Source organism: Macaca fascicularis, chromosome 3, assembly GCF_037993035.2.
Source record: "Macaca fascicularis isolate 582-1 chromosome 3, T2T-MFA8v1.1".
NCBI classification, from domain to species: domain Eukaryota; kingdom Metazoa; phylum Chordata; class Mammalia; order Primates; family Cercopithecidae; genus Macaca; species Macaca fascicularis.
In genome coordinates, this window is record NC_088377.1 from 91,664,503 (window position 1) to 91,691,084 (window position 26,582).

Below are 26,582 nucleotides of genomic sequence, written 5' to 3' on the forward strand. Positions count from 1 at the left end.
AACTCTTTGTGGGGTTGGTTGAGGCTACAGGGTCTGCATTGCGGGTTGACTTCCCTTTCTGCCTAAATCTGCTTTTCCCCCCTCCCTTCCATGGATATTGGTTTCTAATAAACATTCCATCCATTAGACTCTGTCTCAGAGATTGCTGCCTGGGAAACTTCACCCATGGCAGTTAATGCCTGGATTGTCCAAGAAAGCGAATATTCAAGTCAGATTTTGGAGCTCAATTGCCTTCTTCCCAGCTGGCAGTGAGGACCCTATATCCTTGGTGATTAAGTGCCACGTAACTGTGGCACAAGATGACAGTCCAGTTGTGAAAACTTTCACTAGCGATAAATGCTGATGGGACGCACAGAAGGGAAAGTCCAAGCTGGTGAAACGCACCAGCCAACCTTTGAAAGGCCCAGAGAAATAGTAACTAAAAAGACAATGGTTGTTGGGAGGCCAAGGTGGGCGGATCACCTGTGGTCAGGAGTTTGAGAACAGCCTGACCAACGTGGCAAAACCCTGTCTCTACTAAAAATACCAAAAAAAATTAACCGGGCTTCGTGGTGGGCACCTGTTATCCCAGTTCCTCGGGAGGCTGAGGCAAGAGAATCTCTTGAACCCAGGAGGTGGAGGTTGCAGTGAGCCGAGATCACACCACTACACTCCAGCCTGGGAGGCGAGAGTGAAACTCCATCTCAAAGAAAAAAAAAAAAAAAAAAAAAGACAGTAGGATTAGATACCTGTTGCTAAACTCAATTGACACTTTAGAAAAAGATAAGGAAAGACTAAAAGCAGTTAACTGGCAACTGAAAGAGCAATGTAAACATCAGAGTATTTTTTCTTTGTAGGAAGCAAGGAGGCTCTGCAAGTGGCCTGCAGTGAAAGTGCAGAGAAAGCTGAAGATGGGGCCCAGGAGTTAATCATCAGAGAAGCAGAGCGCCTAAGGTTTAACTTCTAGCCATTCAGGCCTGCAATGGTCAGAAGAATGAGACACTCACACATAGGATGAGATACCTACGTTGAAAACCCTGAATCCCGAAAACCTTAAATATGCACATTTCCCTGAAGTTCTGAGCCTTCAGAAAGAGGCCATCCTTCCCCATCAAGAGTCCCTTCCCTTGAAGACAATCCACAGGCCTCTCCCTTGTGAGGCAGGGATGTGACTCAGGATCTGCCCCCTCCCTCCTCCCTTGTCATTAGGCCTGTCGCTAGGGAGAGGTCACAGGATGTCTCAGCCTGAAAATGCAGACAATACAGGGCCTGAAAATGGAGGAAAAGGCCTATACCACAAAGGATTGCCATTCCCAGGTAGCACGTTCTGGTTGGAGCCAGGGGCGCAAGTGTGGGGCTGGATTCTGAGTGCTTGACAAGGGGAGCTCTAAGCATAAGACTGGATGAGGGAGAGCCTATAATTTATTTGTACTCTTCCAAGATATAGAATTTACTACCCTGCAAGGACTCCTAGAAGCATGGACAAAATGATGGCCTACACCTCCTCACTACCCTCTGCTAAATGAGGGAAAATGCCAGAACTACTGTAGCCCCAAATGTAAAGCTAGCCCCTCCAGATTCAACAATTCTTTCCTACTTTTTCTGAGTTAGTGGTGGCTAGAGCTATTTCTTAGTCTCACTGTGCCTGCATCATGGACTAGGGAAGTCAGATATCACCTCCAAAACACTTGAAACTAAAAAATACCTCAAATTAATTAAATCAGAACCCCAAACGCCACCCAGATGACATCCTGAGGAGATCAAAGAGATGAACTCCTAGAGAACCTGGAAAGGAGAAAGAAATCTTACAGTCTTTAGTAGCCTGGTCAAACACGTGGAGAGCCCTGATGGAGGAATGGGCCTGACCTCACTCTCGAGAGAACCATTTCTGAGCTGGAACTAGCCAAAACTGTTACTCATCCCCTCCCAGCTTAACTCCTAATGTGATAGAAGAGATCATCCCTTCATTTTAGCTATTTGACAAAAAAAAGGTGTACCTTTTTGGGGAAAAATGATTCAGTCTCCTCTCTTTTGTCCATGATACATATCATAAAATTTAAAAAGTGTAAAATATATGAAGAAGCAGGAAAACGTTATCTATAATTTAGTTTTAAAAAAGCATTCATAGCAGCAGACCTACAGATGCAGATGACACAGATTTTGAAATTAGAGACATGAACTTTCATAATCTCTTTTCTTAACTTAGAGAGATATTTAGGAAATAATCTCTTATTTATTTGAAGCTTGTAATTCCCTCAGTTTTTTTTCCCCTATCATACTGATGAAAAATCCAAAAACTTGACAAGTTTGGCAAGATTGTAGGGAAACAGGGACTTTCATATATTGCTGGTTGAAATATAAAATGCAATTATCCCATGGAGGAGAATTTGGCAATACTGAGATAAACTATGAATGCATGTATTTGGTTTTTTTTTGACCTATGGATTTCGGGTCTAAGAATATACCCTGAAGACACATGTTTAACAATGTGAAAAAGCATATGCAAAAGTTATTTGTTGCAGTATTGTCGTTGTAAAATACTATAAACTACCTAAAGTAGAGAACAAAGAAGACTGTTTTTACTGGCCAAATCTGATATAATTTAAGCATTAAGATAGATAAGAAAAATAATGGTTGAATAAACTATGGTACATGCATACTATGGGGTATTATTAACTGGTTTAAAAAATGAGAAACGTCTCTATGAACTGAAAGGGAGAAGTTTCCAGAATGTATTTTAAAGTGAAAAATAAAAGAGAACATATGCAATATGCTACCTCTTGTGAGAAAAAAGAACAGAAAACAAGAAAATGTACACGTACCTGTATAATTTTGTAAAAAGAAACAAGACTGATAATACAAAAATGAGTGAAACTGGTTACTAATTAGGGAAGGAGATGAGCGGATAGGGTTGCAGGGGAGGGGAGGAAATGTTGTTTCTCTTAGTATACCTTTCTACACAATTTTGACTTTTAATTGTATGTTCATGCTTTACATATTCAATAAGGTGAAATAAAATTACAATGGTGGGGGAAAACCCCAAACTAAATGCAAACAGTAACAAGTGAACTTAATGGCTTTCAATGAGTAAAGTAACTTCCTGAGGAAGTTAAAAATTCTTTGTATTGTGGAAAATATGCATAACATAAAACTTATCATTGTAACCATTTTAAATCTGTATCTATTAAAAGATTTTTCTTTTTTAAAAGACAGGGACTCACTATGTCATCCAGGGTAGTCTCAAACTCCTGGACTCAAAGGATCCTCCTGGATAGCTGGGGCTACAGGTGCGCATCACCATGCCTGGCTTATCCATTTTAATCATTTTTAAAGTGTACAGTACAGTGGCACTAAGTACATCCACATTGTTCTGAGGCCATCCCCACTATCAATCTCCGAAATACTTTTCATCTTGCAAAACTGAAACTCTACAACCATTAAACAACAACTCCTCATTGCTTCCAGCACTTGGCAACTACCATTCTAGTTTCTATCTCTACGAACTTGGCTATTCTAGGCACCTTATATGGGTGGAATCATACTGTATCTGTTCTTTTATGAGAAGATTATTTCACTGAGCACAATGTTTTCAAGGTTCATCCATATCGTAGCATGTATCTGAATGTCATTTCTTTGTAAAGTGGACATAAATATATTGCATGTATGTTACGCATTTTGTTTATCCATTCATTTGTTTATGGATGCTAGAGTTGCTTCCACCTTTTGGTTATTGTGAATAATGCTGATATGAAAATGGGCGTACAAATATCACTTTGAGACCCTACTGTAAATTCTTTTGGATATATGCTCAGAAGTGAAACTACTGGATCATACAGTAATTCTATTTTTAATGTGTTGAACTGCCATACTGTTTTCTACAGCAGTTGCACCATGTTATATTCCCACCAACAGTGGACAAGGATTCTACTTTCATCATATCTTCACCAACGCTTGCTATATTTCTTTTGATTTTGTTTTTTTAGTAGAAGCCATCCTAATGGATGTGAGGAGATACCTCGCTGAGGTTTTGGTCTGTATTTTCCTAAAGATTAGTGATGTTGAGCATCTTTACATGTGCTTATTTGCTATTTGCATGTCTTCTTTGAAGAAATATCTATTCAAGTCCTTTGTCCATTTTTTAAACAAGTTGTTTTTGTTGTTGTTGTTGTTGTTGTTGAATTGTAAGAGATTTTTTGAACAATATTCTGGACATTAATCCTTTACCAGGTATGTGATAAACAAATATTTTTTCTGATTACATGGTTTGCATTTTCATTTTGTTGATAGTGTCCTTGGGTGCACAAAAGGATTTAAATTTGATGTAGCACAATTTATCTATTTTTTCTGTTATCTGTGCTTTTAGTGTCATTTCCAAGGAATAATTGCCAAATCCAATGTCATGAGGCTCTTCTCCTACATTTTCTTCTAAGACTTTCATAGTTTTTGGTCTTATGTTTAGGACTTTGATCTATTTTGAGTTAATTTTTGAATACGGAATAATGTAAGTGTCCAACTTCATTTATTTGCTTGTTGATATGTCATTTTACCAACACTGTTTGTTGAAAACATTGTTCTTTCCCCATTGAATGATCTTGGCACTTTTGTGGAAAATCAATGGACCATATATATAAAGGTTTATTTCTGGGGTCTTTATTCTATTCCATTGATTTGTATGTCTGTTTTTATGGCAATATTCCAAATAAGTTTAGAGCACAGTACTTTGGCTTCGGTCTGAAGAAATACCTGTAATCAAATGTTGAACTCTTAACAGGCTTGTTTGCTGTAGTGGTATGAATATCCTGAAACTATTTTGTGGGTATTGTAGAACGGAGCAAATGAGTGAATATAGCGAGGTTGTCCAGAGCAACATGGAAGATGGGAGATAGAAATACATAATGGGGAAAAGGAAACAAGAACCTTGGACAAATTCAAATTAAAGGCATCAGTATAAACATATTTTACCCCCACACACGCACATTTCACGTCTAAGAATATACCCTGAAGACACATGTTTAACAATGTGAAAAAGCATATGCAAAAGTTATTCATGCACACAAAAAACACATTTGTGTGTGTGTGTGTGTGTGTTTATGTGTATGTATATATATATTCCACTGAAAAACCTAGGAACATTGACACACTGTAGCAATAAGCAAACTGAGAGACTAGATCTTGGTTTCTAAATGCTATTCACCATTCAAAGGAAGCAGGGGTCCATAAAAGAGTGGCTTATTCAAGGACTGGGGCAGGGAAAATACAGGATGTACCTGGAACATCTCATTGTACCAGAAGAAAATAAGAAAGTATTCAAAAACGATGAAGATACATACAAAAATTGAAGGGGATTTCAGTGGCCAAATCTGGGATAATTGGATCATCAAGGTAAATAAGAACAATAATAGACAACAATAAAATAAGAATTCATGAGTTCAGATAGTAAATAATAAATTAATAAATGAATGACAGAAGGGAAAAGCTCTTTATACGGTAGCATGCTAACTAATCAATATAATAACAATGATGGATTTAGAAAATCACCCATTATAAGCCATCATAGTGAAAAGAGATTTAGGCAAGAATCATGATGCATATACAAGTGGGAGACAGAGAGTCTGACAAGAGACAAGATATTGGCATAGTCTCAAAGTATCTCCTTACAAATTTCTTTCTTATTTATTATAATTGGGAAGCAGGTAGCTGTAGAGTGGAGAAGCTTGACAATACAGTTGTCTATAATTAACTTTATCAGTTAGAGGCAAATGGCCCATATTCAAATGTAAAAGTCTGGGCTTTGAGAGTATGACTGAGTCAGTATTAAGACACCTTCAGAAACATCTCAGTGTAGGTATAAGGCATGAAAATATGGGAGGGCGAAGAAACAGAAGATGCTATTTTGGGGAGGAGAACTGAGGAACACGTGCCTACTATGTGCTCAGAGCGCTACACTGGAACCACAGAGAGTAGGGGACTAGCCTGCTGCCCTTATGCCACTTCAACAGTCAGCAGCAGCCTCCACCTCCATCTGCCAGCACCTTCAGGGTTGGCTCCAGCAGCTGTGCTCACGCTTCTCCTTGGCCATATGCATTGGGGTGATTGGTGGGCAGGGTGTAAAAGCTCAGCCCCATCAGCCAGATGGGGACACTCTATTGGCAATGCTCAGGATGGAGTCCTTGCTGGCCTGGACTTCTTCCTCTGCCAATCCTGCTTCCCCCACTTCCTGTCACAGGCTCGTTGATCTGTAATCAATGTGTACCCAAACTCCATCTCAGCCTCTGCTTCCCAAGAATCCAACTGGAAACAGGCTTCTTGGAAACCTACTGATTTTTCCACTAAATTAAGAAGGAAAATATGGGCAAATCATACACTTAAAAAAATACATTGTTTCAAAAGAGAGCAACAGATGAACACAGGCTGTTCCAACTAATGAAGATCTTGTTTTTGGAGATCTAATGAACTAATGAAGATCAGTCATTTGGATGGGGGATGAATTTTCGGAGATGCCCTGTTCTGAGAAGAAACAGGTTGGATTGCATATCAGTTCTCTAATTCAGGTCTGCTGTAACAAAGTACCACAAAATGGTTGGCTTGAAACAACAGACATTTATTCTTTCACAGTTCTGGAGGCCAGAAGTCCAAGATCAAGGAGTCAGCACTACTATGCCCTTTCTCCTCGCTCCTATGGCTGACGGCAATCTGCGGTGTTCCTTGGCAAGCAACTTTATAACGCCCATCTCTGCTTCTGTCATCACATGACCTCCTTCCCACTATGTCTATCTACATATGGTGTTCTCCGCTCTGTGTGTCTGTATCCATGTTTCTTCTCTCCTACGGACATCAATCATATTGGATTAAGGGACTACCCTACTCCAGTATGGCTTCCTCTTAACTTACATCTTACTTATATTTGTAAAGACTCTATTTCCAAAAAAGGTCATATTCACAAGTACCTGGGGTTAGGGCTTCAACATATCCTTTTAGGAGACATGATTCCATCCACAACAGATTTCCTCCTAGATTAGCCCACTGAAGCTGCTTTAGGCCTGAGTTTTAATGCTGAACTGTAGCAGTTGCACTGAAAGTAGAGGAAATAGGAACTCCTCCCTCTGTCACTACTTAACTCCCTGATCTCCTTGGAGGCGGCTCCCAGCAGCAGCATGTTGGGGTCTTTAGAGAAGAGAAGTAAAGAGAGTGAGGAAAGTTTAGATGTAAGACCAGCCAGAAGGTTGTGTGGGCTCTGGAGAGGGAAGAGGCTCTACTGCAAGTAAGTTGGGATCTGTTTACCATAAGGGAGAGCACCATAATTAATCCAGGCTTCCTGCATATGGAATCATACCCTTAATCCTGATGAGGGTGAGCAGTGAGTTGGCTTCACCATTACCCAGGAGCTTTTGCTGAAGTGAAGGCTCTGAGTGGTGGCACATTGCAGTGGGGGATCCCATGGTGCAAGGTAATCCCTCTACTGTGCTGGTGGCCACAGCTCCCGGAGCAGCTTTGGGAGAGTCCTTGTGTTCAAGGAGGGTGGGAGGCAGAAAACAGCCGGGTGAGGGCACAGGAGCTGCCATGCAAAGGTGGGCACATCTAGAAAGCCATATTCATACAAAATTATAAATGTGGATCAACTTAACTAAAAATAGGTCCCCTGAACCAAAGAAGTCTCTGCCAATATATGATAAAGTTAAGCATTTGTTAAAAGGTTTTGAAGTAGCTCACTGTTACAAGGCTGGGGTTTGTCCAAGCTGGAGCTATAAAAGCAATTACAAAGGTGCTCTCAGTAGCACAAATGTGCTGATTCTCGCATTTGACATGGAATTTTTATAGCTTATTTGTGGATGGAAAATAGCATCAAATATTTGCAGGAACTTGTCTCCTTCTTCAGAAAGAGTTGTGGCTAATTAGAATTTCTGTTTTATTTTGCTCCCTGACCTCTCAATTGGTTTGTAAGCTATTAAGTGATGCACAAGCAATTTGTTTGAGGTATAGGAGTTGTTTTGCATCTACTTTGCATAAAAGCATCAAAGATGGTATTGAAATACGTTAAAGTTATTAGGCAATTTAAGACAGTGTCATTGTTTTCTTCAGTGGCCAATGACTGTTTAAAACAAAGCTCTTGTTTCCTATTTAGCATTTCAGGATACATTAGTGATGCATTATTAATGTATTAGGAAGTGTTAGTTTTAGACAAACAAAGCTATTTGGTAAAATTGGGAAAGAAAGAGGGTATTCATGCAGGCACAATTTAGTAAAAATATATGTGGAGCTAAAATGTATATTCTTGGCCTAATTTGAAGCATGACTGAGTCTATATTTGATGGTTTTCACCTGAAATGTAGAAGATACTCAGTCAATATATATTTTTGAAAAACATCCTTCTTACACTACCATTTTCAAGTAACATTTGTGAGAGAAAATAAAAGTTATTTGATTCTTCGAACAAAAAGGTAAGTATAACAAGTAGTCATAATTTGAGACCCCAATTTCAATTAGGTTCCTGCGAATGTTTAAATGGAATCTCTTCGATTATCTATACAATGACACAAAGAACCCAATAATTAGAAAAAACTTGTAGCTAATTGGAATATGTTTTAGCATATAAATCACATTATATATGGTGTTATATTATAATTCTTATGAGTGTTAGCAAAGTCCTAGAATTCCCTAAGGCTCTAAATTGGACTGCCAAGATATAAAGATAGGAGAGATAAACTTCTGTGCCATTAAAACATGTGGAAAATGAGTTCTGTGATAATACAGTAGTAATTTTGGGCCTATTCCATCCATTATCAGTACCTGTCATAATTCACATTTTGCACATTTTGATTTATCAGCCAATTTGAAATGCAAGTTAGAAGGAAGAAAGGTGAATCAGAAGTGAACATTGACTCAGGAATTCTGCCTTGCATGGATGAAAATCTGGAGTTGGTGTCGTGATACGTTTTGTGAACCCTACCTAAGTAAATATTGAATATAATTTGATGCCTAAGTGTGTCCCCAAAATTAGAAAGAATTGTGGTTCCTTTTCATTAACAGTAAATCTATAAGGATTGGACGGATCATATTTTTCCTTGACTGAAGGGAGAGAAAAATGGATAGCTAATACTGGGAAGAAGTACAAGCCATCAAGAAATTGTGGGCATGTCCTATGGTTGGAGAATGAAGGAAGTCTGCATAAAATCATGGTCCTATCACTTTGGAGTCGAATGGTTCCGCTGAGATCATCTTGTCCTGTAGACCCCCCTTCTTTGGCAGGGCAGTGCTGCAGTTCTGCAGAGGGCCCTTAGAGAGTGTGGGGAGTAAACAGTGGCCTAATGGGTGGGGTTCTGGGAACCCAACGCTTTCTGCAACCAGAGAGGCCCATCTGATTAATATATTTGGGTTTTACATAACATTTTATGTGAAGAAAGACTCTGCTGTATGGAATAACAACGTTTCAAGTCATTGTAGTTGGGACTTTCACTCCCCCACAACCTCTGTTTCAGCAACATTATTGAAGAATGGAAATAAAGATCTACAAAGCTACACATTGGCACATGTTTTAGGGGTCTCTTTTACCGGCATTATCAGATTTGGCAAAGTAGATTCATCCGCTGTATGCATCTTTGTAAATCCAACATGCCAGGTTTAGGTTTCTAAAGAGATGTTGGGGAAGAATTCATGAATCCTAGCTCAGGGTTCTTAGGGAGTGGGTACCCCTCTCCTCTAGCATGCCAGACATCATCATATCTTGCATGATGGATGCTCATGAGCTAGTCTCATGCATACATGCATTTTCCAACAAATATTTACAGAACAGCCACTAAATACCAGCTAAAGTGCTTAGTCAATATTCCAGAATGGCTAGAATGAGTCACCTGGCAACCTAAAAGTGGACACCAATTTACCTTTCTGTTGGAGTGAAAAGTTTTGATGACAGTTTGCACGTAACAACGTTTTAATATGCTCAGCGTGTATTCCAAGTAGAATTATCAAGAAATGACAAGCCTCCCTTTTCCACCCACATTACAGAACTAGATTTGGGCATCTGAATAATAAGGAAAATTAACCGTTTGCAAATTTATTTTAAAATATATTTATTGAGTTCCAAAAATGTGGGTGGGTGGGGTGGGAATAATTACAGGACAGACAAAAGCTGGTACTTTGGAGGCTGAGGGCTTGAGCTCTAAGAAAGCAGAGAAAAAGTAATTCTGGTACTCGGAACTCCCGTCCCTTGCCTGACAGAGAGAGGGCACTGATGTCTGCAGAGGCAGCTGTATCTAAAACCAGTGTAGATGGCTCTGGGGCTCACAGTGCAAGAGTGGCAATGGACTGATATTGTCTAGAACACTTCTGGTGTATTCCAGCATTCTGAGACTTGTATCCTCATAGTCAAGATCCCGAGGTAGAGCTAAGATTCTGAACCCTGTATTAGTCAGGGTTCTCTAGGACAGAACTGACGAAAAAAAAAATATATATATATATAAAATGTGTGTATATATATTATGTGTGTGTATATATATAATGTGTGTATATATGTGTGTGTATGTATAGATATATGTATGTAGGAGATATATAAATGTGTGTGTGTGTGTATATATATATGAGTTTTAAAGTATTAACTCACACGATTACAAGGTCCCACAATAGGCTGTCTGCAGGTTGAGAAGCAAGGAGAGCCAGTCTGAGTTCCAAAACTCAAGAACTTGGAGTCTGATGTTTGAGGGCAGGAAGCATCCAGCATGGGAGAAAGATGTAGGCTGGGAGATCTGGCCAGTCTCTCTTTTCACATTTTTCTTCCCGCTTCTATTCTAGCCAAGCTGGCAGCTGATTAGATTGTGCCCACCCAGATTAAGGGTGGGTCTGCCTTTCTGAGCCCACTGACTCAAATGTTAATCTCCTTCGGCAACACCCTCATAGACACACCCAGGATCAATACTTTGTATCCTTCAATTTAATCGAGTTGACACTCAGTATAACAATTTCAGCTCCAAAGGCCCCTGTTTGAGGGAGGTGACTCAAATTCCTGGTTTCTGAGCATAGCCTTTTCCATTGAATGTTGACCAAGAGGTGGATTTTTTTTTAAATCTCTCTGAAATAAACCTCTGTTTACTTGGAGTTTTATAAGTAGGACTCATCCAAATTTGCTCAGAACTTTCCCAGTGTTAGCACTAAGAGTCCTGTGTCCTGGAAATTCCTTAATTCCTAAGCAAACTGGGCAGATATTTATCCTAGGGAAATAAGAGCCAAGCACATAGACCAGGTGTTCCAGGTACTTACTGTTTATTACAAAAGTGATCAACTCATAAAAACTGTTCTGTTTGCTCACATTCTGCACTCTGGCTGGGATTAGCTGAGTGGTTCTTCCGCTGGTCTTGTTGATGGTTGCTTGTGTGGCTGCATCCAGCCAGTGAAGTGATTGGAGAATGGGCTCAGCTGGGACATTTTGGCTTCTCTCTCTCTCTCTCTCTCTCTCTCTCTCTCTGCGTAATCTCAGGACTCTCCCTTTCTGCATGGCCTCTCCTTGTTATTTTATTTTATTTTTGCAGCAGGGTAGCTGAATTAGTTGAATTTCCTATATGGTGTCTCAGGAATCCCCAGAGTGCAAAACTTGCCTGGTTTCTAGGTTGGGGGGGACTGGAATTACCATGGCGTCACTTTCACCACATCTTATTGATTAAAGCTGGCCATAGCATCATTCTAGAATCAAGGTGAGGGGACTACAGGACGACACAAGAGTGAATACCAGGTGGCAGCTCGCTAAGGTCTACCAATGTAACGGTTTCCTCCAGAGACGCAGTAGGATGCTCACCTGGACTCATAGGATTCACTGCGAGTGACCACTTCTGACGCCTCTTTGTAGGGCACCACCTGACTTCCTCTCCTCACACTCGCAGTGAGAATGGAATATGAATAGTTTGATCATTGGTCAGAGCCAACAAGAGCTCTGGGTGTTGGACAGGTTTATCCCTATTATTCGTACTTCTCCCAAGCATTAGTAAGAATAATAGGGATGGTGAGTCCCTGTTAAGGTTGCTAAAAGGTTTCCAAGGAAGCAACAAGTTAGGGGGCCTGGGTCTCCACGGTTGATGTGAAGCTATAAGGAACTTGACTGTTCCATGCACCATTTCTTGAGGTGTCGTCTATTCTAAAGTTTCTGCCCAGCACAGGAATTTTGGAGATGACCAACACACATCGCCTGTCTTCCCGAAGCTGACCCTTCTCAACGCGGGTCTCCCCACCCTGCTAACTCTTGTTTTAAAGTTTAAACAAGTGTCAGCGATGGTCCCTCCCCGCTTTGCTCTCCACCCGCCTCTCTCCTGCAGCTCTAACTTGGTTAGTTTCTCAGCCAGGCCCCCTCACTGGGCTGTGAGCCTCCTGAGAGTAGGGCGACCTCCATACCTTCTTCTGCAACACCCAGGGTGGATGGAGGGGGCTCTGTTAGCTGGGGACTTTTAGGAGCAGCAAGGGACCAGCCCCATAACCTCCACTTCAGAGCAGTTCCAATCCAGCTGACTTCCACATCCCCAGGGTTCTTCCTTTTTTTGTCTCCCCTGTTCCTTTTTTTTGCTGGAAAGAATCAGGTCCCCTCACTCTCTCCCAACACGAACTGCGTTAAAAGAACCCCCGAGATGCCTCTGGGCCCAGGGACTTCTGCTTGGCTTGCTTCCCTTTCTCCTCTCGACACTCTTCCATCATTGAGGACACAATCTGGCTTCTGGCTTTTCCCTCTCTTTTTCTTGGCCTTTTTCCCTTTCTTCCCCCGCCCCTTCTCCTAGTGTCACAGCCAGTCCCGACGCATCCCGCCCCCGCTCTGTCGCTTTAAGCTGGTCCCGCCGCTGCGCCCCGCCCTCACCCCTCCGCGCTCCGCGGCTCCCCGCCGCTTCTCCCGCTCCTCCCCTGCTCGGCCCTCTCCTCCTCCTCCCGCTCCTCCTCCCGCTCCTCCGCGCCGCCGCCAGCCCCGCTGCGCGCTCTGCTCTTCGCAGCTCCCCGGACCCGCAGCCATGGCCGACATCAAGACGGGCATCTTCGCCAAGAACGTCCAGAAGCGACTCAACCGCGCGCAGGAAAAGGTCAGCGGTGGGCGGCCGGGGCTGGGGACGGGGACGCCAGGCGGGGGCTTGGCTGGAGGGCACCGGCTGCGGCGGCGCGGGGCCCGAGCCTCGGGGTGCGGCGCGCTGCGGAGCGGGGCCGGGGCCAGGGATGCGGGGACGCCCTGCCCTCCGCTCGGTGACTGCAGCAAGGCGCGACCCGGGCGCCGCGGGGAGCGGGTCGGGAGGACGGAGCGCCAGGGACCCGCAGACCCCGGCCCCGGAGGCGCGGGATATGTCCAGCCCCGGAGCCCGCCCGGGGTGGCCACTCTCCTGGCCCCAAGCTGGGCAACAGAAGTAGCAGGTGCGGCCGCTCGCTCGCTGCGCCCGGAGCAAAGCGCATCTCCCGGCGCCCGCATCTCCCCGGGTCGGCTCCCGGCGCGCCCGCAGGCAGCTCGCGGGGACGCGGCCCGCAGATCGGGGCGGGAGATTGCGGCAGCAGTCCTTCTTGCGGGGGATTTTGTAGCTACTTAAGCGCAGTAGACAAGAACGACTTAACAGAGAAGCCACCAAAATATCTCTCAGGACCAATAGGGCAGGATCGTGATCACAGAGTGCTGTCTAGTGAGTTCTGGAGTTCAAAACAGAGAGCTAGATACACACACTTTTATTTTTGGTCTGTATGTTTGTGTCCCTTTTGACGCCAGTGTCCTTCTTTAGAAGGTCAAAAATAAATATAACCTGAACCCAATAGTTCCTTTCTGCACATTTCTGCACAAAGAAGGACCTTTTATTGCATTTTTAAAAATCCAGATTACACAGATTGGGTTCTCTGTTGTTTTGCAAGTCCGTCAGTAAATTGCCCACAGTAATTTTTTTCCCCGGAGATGTGCCTGAATGGAACCCAAGTCCGTAGCAAGCACAGCCCCAAGCAGGTGGAGGGGAGTTGTACCAGGCACCAGGCTTGCCTGGCTTCCTTGGTGACTGCTGTATCTGACGGCCCTAAGGTCTTCATCTGTGTCCTGAGCAAGGGACATTTCATTGATATTGTAGCTTGAGCATTGTACTTGAAAATCAACACCGGCTAATGAGCCCCATGATTGGTATCACTTGAACTGTGTTCTCTTTCACGTGGCAGTATTTTCCGTCCCCAGGATATGGGATGTTTAGCGTTTTCCTGTTTTACTGGAAGTCGGATTTGCCATGTTGCTCAGGATGGCAATGAATTTCCCTCTTCAGACCCAATCTCAGGCTGCCTGCCAGTTTCAGCTGACCCTGAGTTGCTGAGCAGAGGGGCCACTGATCCCTTTTGTCCCCAGGCCCAGAGGCTTGGTGGCTGCCTCTAGTCCCTCCCTCCACACATGCACACTCTCCATGCAGTAAGAGGATTGTATTTCTTTTAATATCTACCCAAGCTCATCCTGAACTAAAGTGATCCTCCTCCTGCCGCTCCCTCCGCAGCTGAATTAGCAAGGCTGCCTGCTCCTTTCCAGGCCCGGGTTACTTGTGCAGAAAGTAGCCAGGGATCTGCTGGCCTTGGGATCTGGGCCAGGTTTTGTCATCCTTTTTCCACACTTCATTTTACCCACTTGTAGGTACTCCTCCTCTTGCCTTCCAAGTAATTATTTGACTCTTCGGTCTGAGGCTTTTCACTGAATTCACTTTCCATCTGTGAAGGAATTCAGTGGTATGGTCTGCCTTTTCACATATTGAATTATTTCTTAATCTAGGTCACCAGCTGTTAATACGCTCAAAATAAATGAAAAGAAAACCTAATCTCTCTTGCAGAGCATTCAAGTCCTATGAATTGTCAAAACTCACTTTTTCACGATCAAACTCAAGCGTAATTTATGACTGCAGTTGTGGATGGTGGTCAGTCTTCTATGGGAGGGGGGGTAAGAATCCCTCTTGGGGGCTTCAAGCGTCCTATTTTCTTCCCTGGGGAAAGGTGCTGATGAAAAGTGCCTGCCGCACCTAGTATAGGAGGTTCAAACACTAAGAGGCTGAGAGTATAGGTTCTGCCCCAGGGTGAGTTCTGCCCCCATTTCTGAGTCTGTGTAGCATCGGAATATGCTTGGCACAAAGAGAAAAGGGCATGTGGGCATCCAGGTGAAGCAGCCCAGCCCCCAAATGGAGGCCGCCTGAGAATGGAAAGCACAGTATGTTACTGTGGGAGGCTCCATTAGACATATCCCCCCGTGATTCCCTCTTTCTACACCTTTGGCCTCTTCCTCTTCTCCAGAGCAGACTTTCATTTTAATAACTATAGACCATATATATCCTTGAGACCTTTTACTTGTTGTTTTTACAACCAAATTTTCTTAAAAGAGAGTCCACTCCCTTGACTTTCTTATCATCTGTGCTTCACCTAAAAGCTTGCATACATTTAGGCTCCAACTGCATGTTCGAAATCACTCTTAGAGGTGACTTATGGCTTTTTATGAATTTTAAATACTTTTTTTTCTTACTGAAAGTCAGTGAGGATTCACTGGAGAAAGGCTGAAATGTGTTAGTCAGCAGAAAAAAACCCAGAAGGCTGAAATGTACATATAAACAGAAAAAAACTCCAGCAAATTAGGAAACACATAATTCTACTACTCGGAAATTTTACTACCATTTGATGTGTATCTGAGTAGATCTTTTTCCACATGTGTATGCATTTATACAAACAAAACAGGCTCATTGCTGTATGTTTGACGACCTGTTTATTTCACTTCATAATTACGAACATCCTTCTATACATGTACATATTTTCCATCAATATTTTAAATTATTGAACACTATTGGAATGTATGGATTATAATGAATGCCTTATCTTTTGAATATTCATTTTCCAGTGTTTCTATAAATAAGTACAAGTCAATAAGTAAATTTGTAGGGAGAATGTTTGCATACATCTTTATCTCCTTAGATAAATTCCTAGAAGAAGACTTATTGTGTCCAAGGTTTGCCTATTTTTATTATAGCCAGATTGCCTTCCAGAAAGGTGTACCAATTTACATTCTCATCAGCAGTCCATGAGACACTTGCCAACTCTGGATAATAAGATTTAAAACAATATTTAGCTATGTCATTGGATAAAATTTGTTCATGATTAATTTCATTTGTTTGATTTTTAAAAAGTAAACTTTTTTGCATTCCTGTTTTTATTCTTGAATTCTGCATTTATATTTTTGCCCATTTTCTGTAGCATTTCCATATTGTTATTAGTAAGGGCAAAAAGTTTATCAATCCTAAGGGTTACAACCATGCTTTCTTCCTTTTCTATTTGCTTTTAAATTGTTTGGTGATTTCTACTGATAAAATGTTTCTGTTGGTGTTTTATGGATATCTACTTACATGTATTGGTTGGTTTTGTCTCGTTTCTCTTTTGTGTGGTTGAATTAGTCAGGATCCTGCTACTTGCAGGTATCAGAAAGCTCAACCCAAACTGGCTTAAGGAAAAAAGGAATTTAATTGCTAATAATAATAATATCTAACAATTTATATATGGTTCTTGTACATATAAATTTAGATTAGCTTTCAATGAATGAAAGCTATATATTCACATAAGGTATATGAATATCTTATCTATATTAGGCTGTATATGTATTCTTATACATATGTATATATAAAAGTATATGCAGACTATATCTTTCCTTCAGCATTTTTACAGAACTATTTGGTATAACTCTCAATGGCCCAAACTGGGCCTTGTGCCTATCTCTGGAAGAAAAAACATCTCTGAGAGCAAGGGCCAAGACCATGGGTTGGACTAGTTGAATTAGGCCCAAGTCACGAGCCAGTGCAAAAGCCAGGGATGAAGATTCCCCGAATGATATAGACTGTTAGTGGAGGAGGTAGGGAACTCAGAGTACAGAATGGGGAGTGGATGCTGGGCTGGCAAAATAAATGATATTCACAGAGGCGTCCCTAAAAGACCTTCTCCATCCCAGGTTTATATAAATAATCACATTTAATATTTGTTCAACATTTTTATGCATGCAGTTAAAAAATATTAGTAAAATACTTGTCATGAAAAACTGTGTATCCTTCGCCTACTTTTTGGTGGGGTTGGTTTTTTCTTGTGAATTTGTTTAAGTTCCTTGTAGATTCTGGATATTAGACCTTTGTCAGATGGATAGATAGCAAAAATTTTCTCCCACTCTGATGATAGTTTCTTTTGCTATGCAGAAGCTCTTTAGTTTAATTAGATCCCATTTGTCAATTTTGGCTTTAGTTGCAATTGCTTTTGGTATTTTAGTCATAGAGTCTTTGCCCATGCCTATGTCCTGAGTGGTATTGCCTAGGTTTTCTTCTAGGGTTTTTATGGTTTTAGGTTTTACATTTAAGTCTTTGATCCATCTTGAGTTAATTTTTGTATAAAGTGTAAGGAAGGGGTCCAGTCTCTGTTTTCTGCTTATGGCTAGCCAGTTTTCCCAGGACCAGTTAGTAAATAGGGACACCTTTCCCCATTGCTTATTTTTGTCAGATTTGTTGAAGATCAGATGGCTGTAGATGTGTGGTATTATTTCTGAGGTCTCTGTTCTGTTCCATTGGTCTATATATCTGTTTTGGTTACTGTAGCCTTGTAGTATAGTTTGAAGTGGGGCTTAAAACCTAGATGATGGGTTCATAGGTGCAGCAAACCACCGTGGAACATGTATACCTATGTAACAAACCTGCCCATTCTGCACATGTATCCCGTATCCCAGAACTTAAAGTAAAATTAAAAAAAAAAAAAAGAAACAAAAATAGCAGCCCTCTGTTCCCCTCTTCTCAACCTTCAATCTTTTCAGAGGCAATAGTGCTAACCATGAGATTTCTCAAAAATTTTTGCTTATACAGCTGTTTCTTGATCTATCTTTTAATGTATGGTGAAGATATGTAGATTTAGTGTTTTTATTTCTCCTCTAGTTCTTCCCCTAATTATATACTGAAACAAAAATTGTTATTGCAAAATCTACATTTTAAAGATTGAAGTCCAATTTTTATTGAATAAAGTGCACAAATCTTAAGTGTTCAGCTTCATGAGTTTCTATGTATATGGATATCTGCATCGCTATCACCCAGATAAGTAACAGAATATTTCTTCCATCCCAGTTACCTATCATTTATTTGCCTTTCCTGTTCTTTGTCTTTTTATGTTCATACCTTTTAAATTACTTTACTCTCTTTTCCCTGATGAGCACCTTTACATGTACTTATTGGTAATTTTGATATCTTCTTTTATGAAGTCTCTTTAAAGTCTCTTGCCAGTATTTTATTTGGGTCCCTTGTCTTTCTTCTATTGCTGTTTAGTTCTCTGTGTATTCAGGATATGAGTTCTTTATCAGGTGGACATCTTATATTTTCTTCCAGACAGTGTCTTGCTTTTTAACTTTCTTAGTGGTACCCTTTGATGAGTGGCAGTTTAAAGTTTTCCTGAAGTCTTATGTGAGAATTAAGTTTTTCATGCAGCTTTTTATTTTTCCTGGAGTTAATAATTGCCTTGCCTTTAAAAATTTGCTTATTTTTTAAATGAACTTTAAAAAGTTGTTTATTCTTGCTTCATCAGATATGTCAAATGTTTATCAATATTATTGTTCAAGGTTCAATATATCAAATAGTGTAATTGCTCGTTTTCTCATCCTGGAGATATCCTTTTTGGATGCCTCTGCCCTTTTGCAATAATCTGGGCTGATTTTTCTGTACACCTGCTGCATACGTGCCATCCTCGGTCTTCTTTTGCCAGTGTTGGGGTTGAGGAATGGACCTGAAATCTCAAGTATCCTGTATTCCTGGACTTTCAAACAGTCCCCTGTTGTCAGTGTTGTGTGCTTCATTCTTACCTTCTAGGGTGTGTGGTGGGACCAGGTCGTAACCCTGAGTGTGTTTGTGTGTGTAACTGTGCAGTGAGAATTGGTTGCTTCTTCATTGGTTGTTCCTGTACCTGCATACTTTTTTTTTCTTGTAGTTTCCTCTGTTCTGCTGATTTCTTTCCATTCTTTCATCTTTTTTAGCTTCTGTAAAATGTATGGAACTCTCTTATTCACTAATGCTGCCTTTCCTGTTCTTGTGCTTGTATGTTCATAATTTTTTATTCCTTTACTGTTGCTTTAGTTGGGCTTTGGAATGAGATGGAAATAAGCACATGCAGTCAACCTGCCATGTTTAACCAGATACCTTTTTATTTAAATACTTGATTTCTCTGGGATTTTTTTCCCCATCTTCTTCTATTTGTGAAATCCAGTGGCATTTATTTGGTCTTACCTCTCTTTGACCTCTATGCAATATTTAAATCAGTGAAGCACTGCCTTTAAACATTTTTTTTTTTTTTTACCATGATGCTAGTGAGGAGGATACTCAGGAGGCTGAGGCAGAAGAATCGCTTGAACCTGGAAGGCAGAGGATGCAGTGAGCTGAGATCATGCCACTGCACTGCAGCCTGGGTGACAAAGCAAACTCCATCTCAATAATAATAATAATAATAATAATAACAATAATAATAATGGAGTTAGACTATTTAAATTCTAAGGACCTGCCCAGTGTGATATGCTTTGTGTCATTTTCTCTGTCCCAAGTGATTATTATATAATTGTCTTAGGTGCAATTTTTTTTCATGCATTACATCTTCCAAACTAAATTATAGGTATTTGAGGACAAGGACCAAATATCTTGCGAACTGTATATACTCAGTGATGATGTACTGATTTGCCTTTCCATGTTCTTGCTTGTTAACTTCCCACTCCTGAAAACACATTGTCTTAAAGAATCCTTCCACGATTCTTTCTGTGACTTTTGTGAAAGTATCATAAGGGTTTCATCGTCATTCACTTTGTCATTTTGTGAAAATAGTACAGCAAATGTAATTATCCTTATGGATTCTATACATGGTGGGAACACTATAAATATTAGGCTGAATCATGTGGAATTGTCGTATTTGTAAGTCAAACAGTCAAATATTGGCAGTCATGTGCTTCAACACAATGTTGATTGAGTGATATGGTAAGAAAACCATGTTGTCTCCTTCCATGTGTCTGGTTATGTGACATTTGGATTCTTTTTTGATTGTCGCTTTGCCGATGCCTGCAGTTTTTGTTCTCAAGGAGAAATGTGGACGGTGTGTGTGTCTAAACAGAATGGGAGAAGGAAGATCCTCCTCTGTCAAGGAGATTTGTGCTGTGAGGCCCAGGGCCTTGTCTGTAGAAGAGTAGTTTATACGGCCACGTTTACTTCCGAGGACACTTCAGAGACCAAATCTCTGAGACATATCAGGGTTTCTCTTTTTTCAGATTATCTGAAATCTCTTTTGTTACCTGCTTCTATGTTTTACAAAGCTTATGCCTTCTTTTCCATTAGGGTTATTTTCTCCAGCTGTACTGGAACCTTCAAAAATTAAAAATAATAATTATGGGACATTCTCAACAGAGTAAAGTTTCCTTCTTCTACCTTTTTTGTTAACGCAAACATATATATACTAACGTATCCTTCTTTCTCCAGGAATGAGTACAGCAGAGAATAAGAACTGTAGGAACTCAGATTTTAACATTAATAAAAGTTACCATTCTCCTTTTAAACACAGCATATTTGGTCACATTTGAAAAGCTACCTTTTTTAATAGACCAAACAACTTATCATAACAGAAATATTTGTATAAACAATATGGCCCCCTTTACTTGGTATATGAAATTAGGTTGCATTTATTTAAATATTCAAAGTAAATGATTTCTCCTTCCTACCCAATTATTATGAGAATCTCTTACTCCTCCCTGGGGTCCCTGTCTCTTATGATAATTTCAGGAACCCGTGGTGAGCTTCCCTTCTTTAAATGAGTCAATGGTTTTTGCTACAACTTTGTGAGAAAGGGTTCCTAATGTGAGTCCAGCATTCGGATACTGTTCTCATCCCTGGATGAACACTGCAGGGAACAAGAGCACAGTATGGTGCCCTCACCAGTGGGTCTTAGGGTGGAGGCAGTGGCTGGAAGCCTCTCTCTCCTGGGTCAGACTCAGCTTCAGTATGCCTGAGCTCCACATGTGTGAGCTCTTTACAAATGAATATCCATGAACATTATACAAACCATTCCCAAATTGTACAAGCCATTCTCAAGTTTACTTGTGCGTATACACACACAAATTCTCCCTCCCCCAAGATTTGCAAAAAGTACCAGGGTTCCAAAGTTAGGAAAGATTCAATATCCGCACACATTGTGCCTAGAATTATCTATTTCATTCCACGCTACTCTTCCACTTTTGAGAAAATTATCTTTGGGACACACTAAATTGATTCAAAATCCACAGTTTGAAAAACACTACCCTAGAGGACCTCTGGTATCCATTCCTGTAACTTGACTGTCTTTTGGGCCATGGCAGTTCATCTAAGGGTGCGTGTGTGTGTGTGTGTGTGTGTGTGTGTGTGTGTATTCATACATACGAATATATAGTTATATATATTACATACATACATATATATGACTAAATTTCAAACAAGAAATATTGTGAAGTACCTTAGGAGAAAATGAGTAGAGAAGGGAAAGAATATTTTTTAAAATGATGCATTTTTCTGATATTTTAAAGTCTGTAAATTTCCACCTTACTGTCCAAACACAATTTTAAAAGACTTTCTAGCCATTTACACTACAGGCCACCTGCATAGAATTTCTGAGAAAATAAGGGGTTCAGTGGGCTCCTGTAAAAGGGACAAAAGATACAAAGGTTCCTTGTGTTGCAGATATAATTTTTCCTACATTCTCAGTAAATGGCTAACATTTACATAATGGAAATGCTGTCACCACAGAGTTTAAGGAATTTACCCATGAAAGAATATAGTAAGACCATCTATACAGCATCATGCAAAATTGAAGTGATAATAATCACGATTTTCTGAGACTGCATCTATGGGCCACCTTTCAAGAGGGAAATGCTGAAACATCATTCTTATTGATTTGAAATCTAAATATAAGTGTACCATTTGGCTGTAGATGTACTTCCTAAACACAAATTGACCACATCTCTTCTGAGGAATGATGTCGTATAAAGCCAAGAATAAGATCTTAGTTTTGAAATATTTGCTATGTGATAATCATATATCGATTTTGATCACCCTGAAGCTACTTAGAACAGATGTACAAAAATGACAAAACCACCATTTTGGTCATTTACATCTTACTCTCATGCAGTTATTTAGTTGAAAACTGAGTTCATAAATGGGAAGAGCTTGAATATATAATAATTTAACAAATTAATAAATATATGATTTTTTTCCTATCTTAAAGTGCCTATAACGATTTAATAAAATATGCATAGACCCATGCATAAATGCGCTTTTATCAAGGCACCTAAAAGTTGTTGAGTAAAGGATGTTAAATTTACATGCTCTGTTAGTTATCTATTCTATTGTTACGTCAATCTGGTAGAATTCATTTATTTAGAGCCATTTATTGAGAATCTAATATGTGGAAGGCACTTGCTATAGATTCATGATATAGTAGTTGGCAGAGCTGTCCTGGTTGAGCATACAGAGCCGCAAGAGTTGATAGTGAGATAAACTTTTGCACACACTACTAAGTACATAGTTATTAATTAAAAATAGTAATTTTAACTAGGGAACTAATCTAGAGTCAGAGGATTTGAACACAGTTACTTAAAGAAGGTAGGCTTCAAGCTAAGACCCTAAGAATGAATTGTACCCATCAGACCAGAGGAGTGAGGGTGTGCTTACAGGAGTCAGGAAGCATTCTATACCTCTGACTCTTTGACCTTACTCCTTAAGCATAAATAAGAACTGTAGAATAGAGAATTGACTGCAGACATTGGCCTTATAAATGATCTCTTCTATCATTTGGATATTTAACTAGGCAAAGTGGACCCTAATTGGGATGGTCCTACTGTAGTAGCAGTCCCTCTTTTGTGTGATCAGATTTTTACCCTTGCCTGTTGAAAGGGCCTTCTGGGGCATAGCTGCCCCCTTGACACAGAGCCAAGACACTGGTTCAGAGCTGACTTGCCCTCTGAACTATCTGTCATCCTTTTTACAACAGCAATAAACTCCAAGCCAGTATGTGTTCATGGATTTGTTGAGAGAAGGGTCCCTTATTTTAAACCATCAGAAATCCAAAAGAAAAAAGAAAGCCCTTATCAAATTATTAAGTGTCACCCATCTATAAAGATGCTTTTGTCTTTAAAAGTCTTAATTGCATTTGGATACCTAACATTTAATCAATTGCATATATATATGCATTTATATATATATACACACACACATATATATAGCATAGATGCATAGATGGTTCAAACCTTGGGAGGATCTCCCAACTTATGGTAGCACTGCCTAGGATGTTGAAGAACAGCGTAATAGCTTTCCCTGTAATTACTCTGTAATTCTTCAATATATGAGACATCTGTGTAAGGCATCCTGCTTCTTTAACATTATATATATATAAAAAATATATATATAACTTCAACGAATTGGTATATAATGTACACTGTACACAGGGGGTGGGGGAGAGAGGGAAAGAGGGAAGGAGAGAGAGTGAGCGAGTAAGAGAAATATAGTTAAGGCTGGCAGCTTGACTTAATTATGGGCATTGACTTGATTATTTTGCAGGCAGTAGTCTTGGACATAGGAATAATCAGCTTGAGGTGATTTTCAGCTTGGAAGGAATCCTAAATTAGGGAAGAGAATCTTTTGTAGCAGACAATCTTTTCCTCTATCTGATAATGGTTACAAAATTTTAAATAGTGTAGATGGTCCAAACATCGGGAGGATCTTCCACCTTATGGCAGCACTCCTAGGATGTTGAAGAACAGTATAATACCTTTCTCTGTAATTACTCTGTAATCTTTAATATATGAGACATCTGTGTAAGACATCCTGCTTCTTTAACTTACAGATTTTTCTAACACAATGTCTTCTCTGAGAGTCTCTAGGGAAATGGTGTCCAGACTTCTGTTCCCATCCCTTTACAAAATGCCTGTGACCATGGGGACCACCGGCATTCCTAAACTATAGATTGAGACCTAAGTCCTTGTAGGTCTCTCCTAGGGACCTATATTGGCCCATAGTTGTTCCTGTTAAGCATAGACAATGAATCCCTTGTAGTTGGAGAAAACATTTTATGTCACTTTAATCTTTTAAAATTTATTGAGGCTCATTTTATAGTCTAGCATATGGCCTATCCTGGAGAATCTTCCATGTACACTTGAGAATAACTGTTTTGCTGTTGTTGGGTAGAGTGTTCTATAGATGTGTGTTAGGATGAGTTGGTTTGTTTTCTTGTTGATCTTCTATCTAGATGTTCTGCCAATTATTGAAACTAAGGTATTGGAGTCTTCAGCTATTACTGCTGCATTGTCTGTTTCTTCAGCTCTGTCAGTTTATCCTTTATGTATTTTAGTGCTCTTTTATTAGGTGCATAGTTATATTTGTTACATCTACTTCATAGATTGACCTTTTTGTCATTATTAAATGTCCTTCTTTGTCTCTAGTAGTAACTTTTGTCTTAAAGTCTATTTTGTCTGATACTGGTGTAGCCATTCCAGTTTTCTTTTGGTTACTATAATATTTGCATGATGTATCTTTTTTTTTTTTTTAAGAGACAGGGTCTTGCTCTGTCACTCAGGCTGGAGTACAGGCACAATCATAACTCACTGCAGCCTTGAATTCCTGGACTCAAGCAATCCTCCTGCCTCAGCCTCCGGAGTAACTGGGACTACAGGCACTTGCCACCATGCCTGGCAGCATGAGATATCTTTTTCATTCTTGTATGTTCAACTTATTTGTGTATTTGAATCTAAATGTTGTCTCTTATAGACAGTATTTTGTTAGTTTTTTAAATCAATTTTGCCAATCTCTGCCTTTTAATTGAAATATTAAATATATTTACATTTTATGTAATTAACTGAAAAGACAGAATTTGTGTTTGTCATGTATATCTTATTTCTCTTTGTTGCTCTATTTTTCATGTCTGCCTTTCGGTGTTAAATATTTTCTGGTATGGTCTTTTAATTCCCTTGTTGTTTCTTTTACAAATAGTTTTTGAGTTATTTTCTTAGTGGTTGCCCTGGGATTACAGTTAACATCTACATTTGTCACAATGGAGGTCAGATTAATACTAACTCAATTTCAATAGTATATAACATTTTTTCTCCTGTATAGCTCCATTTTCTCACTTTTGTTGTATTGTGATTGTCAAACACCTTACATGTTTATTTATTTTATGTTCATCAACAAGATGTATAATTATTGCTTTATGCAACTCTTTTAAATCAGATAGAATAACAATGAGTTATAAGCAATAATACATTTATACTGTCTTTTGCATTAACCTATGTTGTTACTGGATATTTCAAAAATATATTTTTCTTACGAAATGGACTCTGTTTAATAAACAATTATTAGCTCATTTGCTCGTTAAAAAATAAAGCAAGATCATAGTAGGAGATGTCTGGTGTTACTAGCACATTTATTAAGCATAACTCCAGCTAAACATAAGGTAATATAAGGAACTAATTAGTTTTTAGCCATAGTATAAATAAAGGTACACTTACTGTCTGCCAACTGGTTTGGATTATTGAGGAAATGTTTCATACTCCCCTTAGTAGTTTTACAATTCCAGTTTTTTTTTTTCCATTTCATAGTTAGGAGCTAATCGTAAGTATTATTTATGATACCTCAAGATACATGCAACATTTTATACCTTTTTTCTGGGTACCTGTAACTTTTATCAGATTTTCAAAAAGATCTATTAAAAAGCGTAAACACCAGTGAATCTAAAGTATTAAGGGACTCTTGGCTTACATATTTCTGCAAAACTTGAAGAGCAGGCAGGAGAATTAAGTCATCAGTGGATGACACAGCCGCTGGCACCCGGGCACCCAGCATAGTTTATTCTGGGTTTGGTTATGGTCTTTGCCCTTGAAGACTCAGATTATCTAGGCCCCTCAGGATTTGGCCCAAGTATTGTGATAGTTTCAACATAAACCTATGGTGAATGCCTTCTGCCACTCCATGTTCCTCATCATACATCTCTAAAATAATTATTTTGATCTGTTATTTAAGGGATAATAAAATTTATTAAGGTAATTCAGTTTTCAAGTCACCACAGCCTACAAATTTTTCTAGTTGTCCATTTCATGGAAACTAGAGATCTTTGTGTAGAGGTGGCCCAGGTAAATGGGAGGAACCCCTTATCAGAGGTGACTGGGGGATGTCTACATTTATCACCAGAGTACATTAGATGAGGCCCTGCAGAGTCTGGTTGTAGAGCAGCCCCCTTGGGGTAGCACAATAACACTGATGACATTCCTCTTACACCTTGCTTCCTCAAATTGAAGTAGAAAGACTGCATGTGTGTGTTTTTGAAGCTTTTATAATGAGGTATGAAATACATGTAGTAGGTAGCAAAAATCTTAGCTGTACAGCTTCATACATTTTTATATATGTAAAAATTTTATGTAAAATATTTCTAAATCAAAATCTCTATCTACATTATCTATATTTATATCTACATCTATCTGTATCTATATCTTATCTATATCTATCCTGTTGGTGCTACTCAGATGAAGTCACAGGGCAATTCCAGAATTCATTAGCTCCCTCACGCCTCTTCCCAGCTAATACCTCCTCTCCTCTGCTCACTTC

The 26,582-nt window shown here is 39.8% G+C and overlaps 1 protein-coding gene across 2 annotated transcripts in view; it reads left to right on the plus strand.

The window, feature by feature from the left end:
- The first annotated feature begins 12,875 nt into the window (after positions 1–12,875).
- Positions 12,876–26,582, plus strand: part of LOC102127478 (amphiphysin) — a 246,419-nt gene continuing 232,712 nt past the window's right edge. For both annotated transcript variants that reach the window (XM_005549757.4, XM_005549758.4), the window contains exon 1: positions 12,876–13,022. In XM_005549757.4, the coding sequence (XP_005549814.1) occupies positions 12,954–13,022 (69 nt within the window). In that variant the 5' untranslated portion in view covers positions 12,876–12,953. The remainder of the gene's footprint in view (positions 13,023–26,582) is intronic.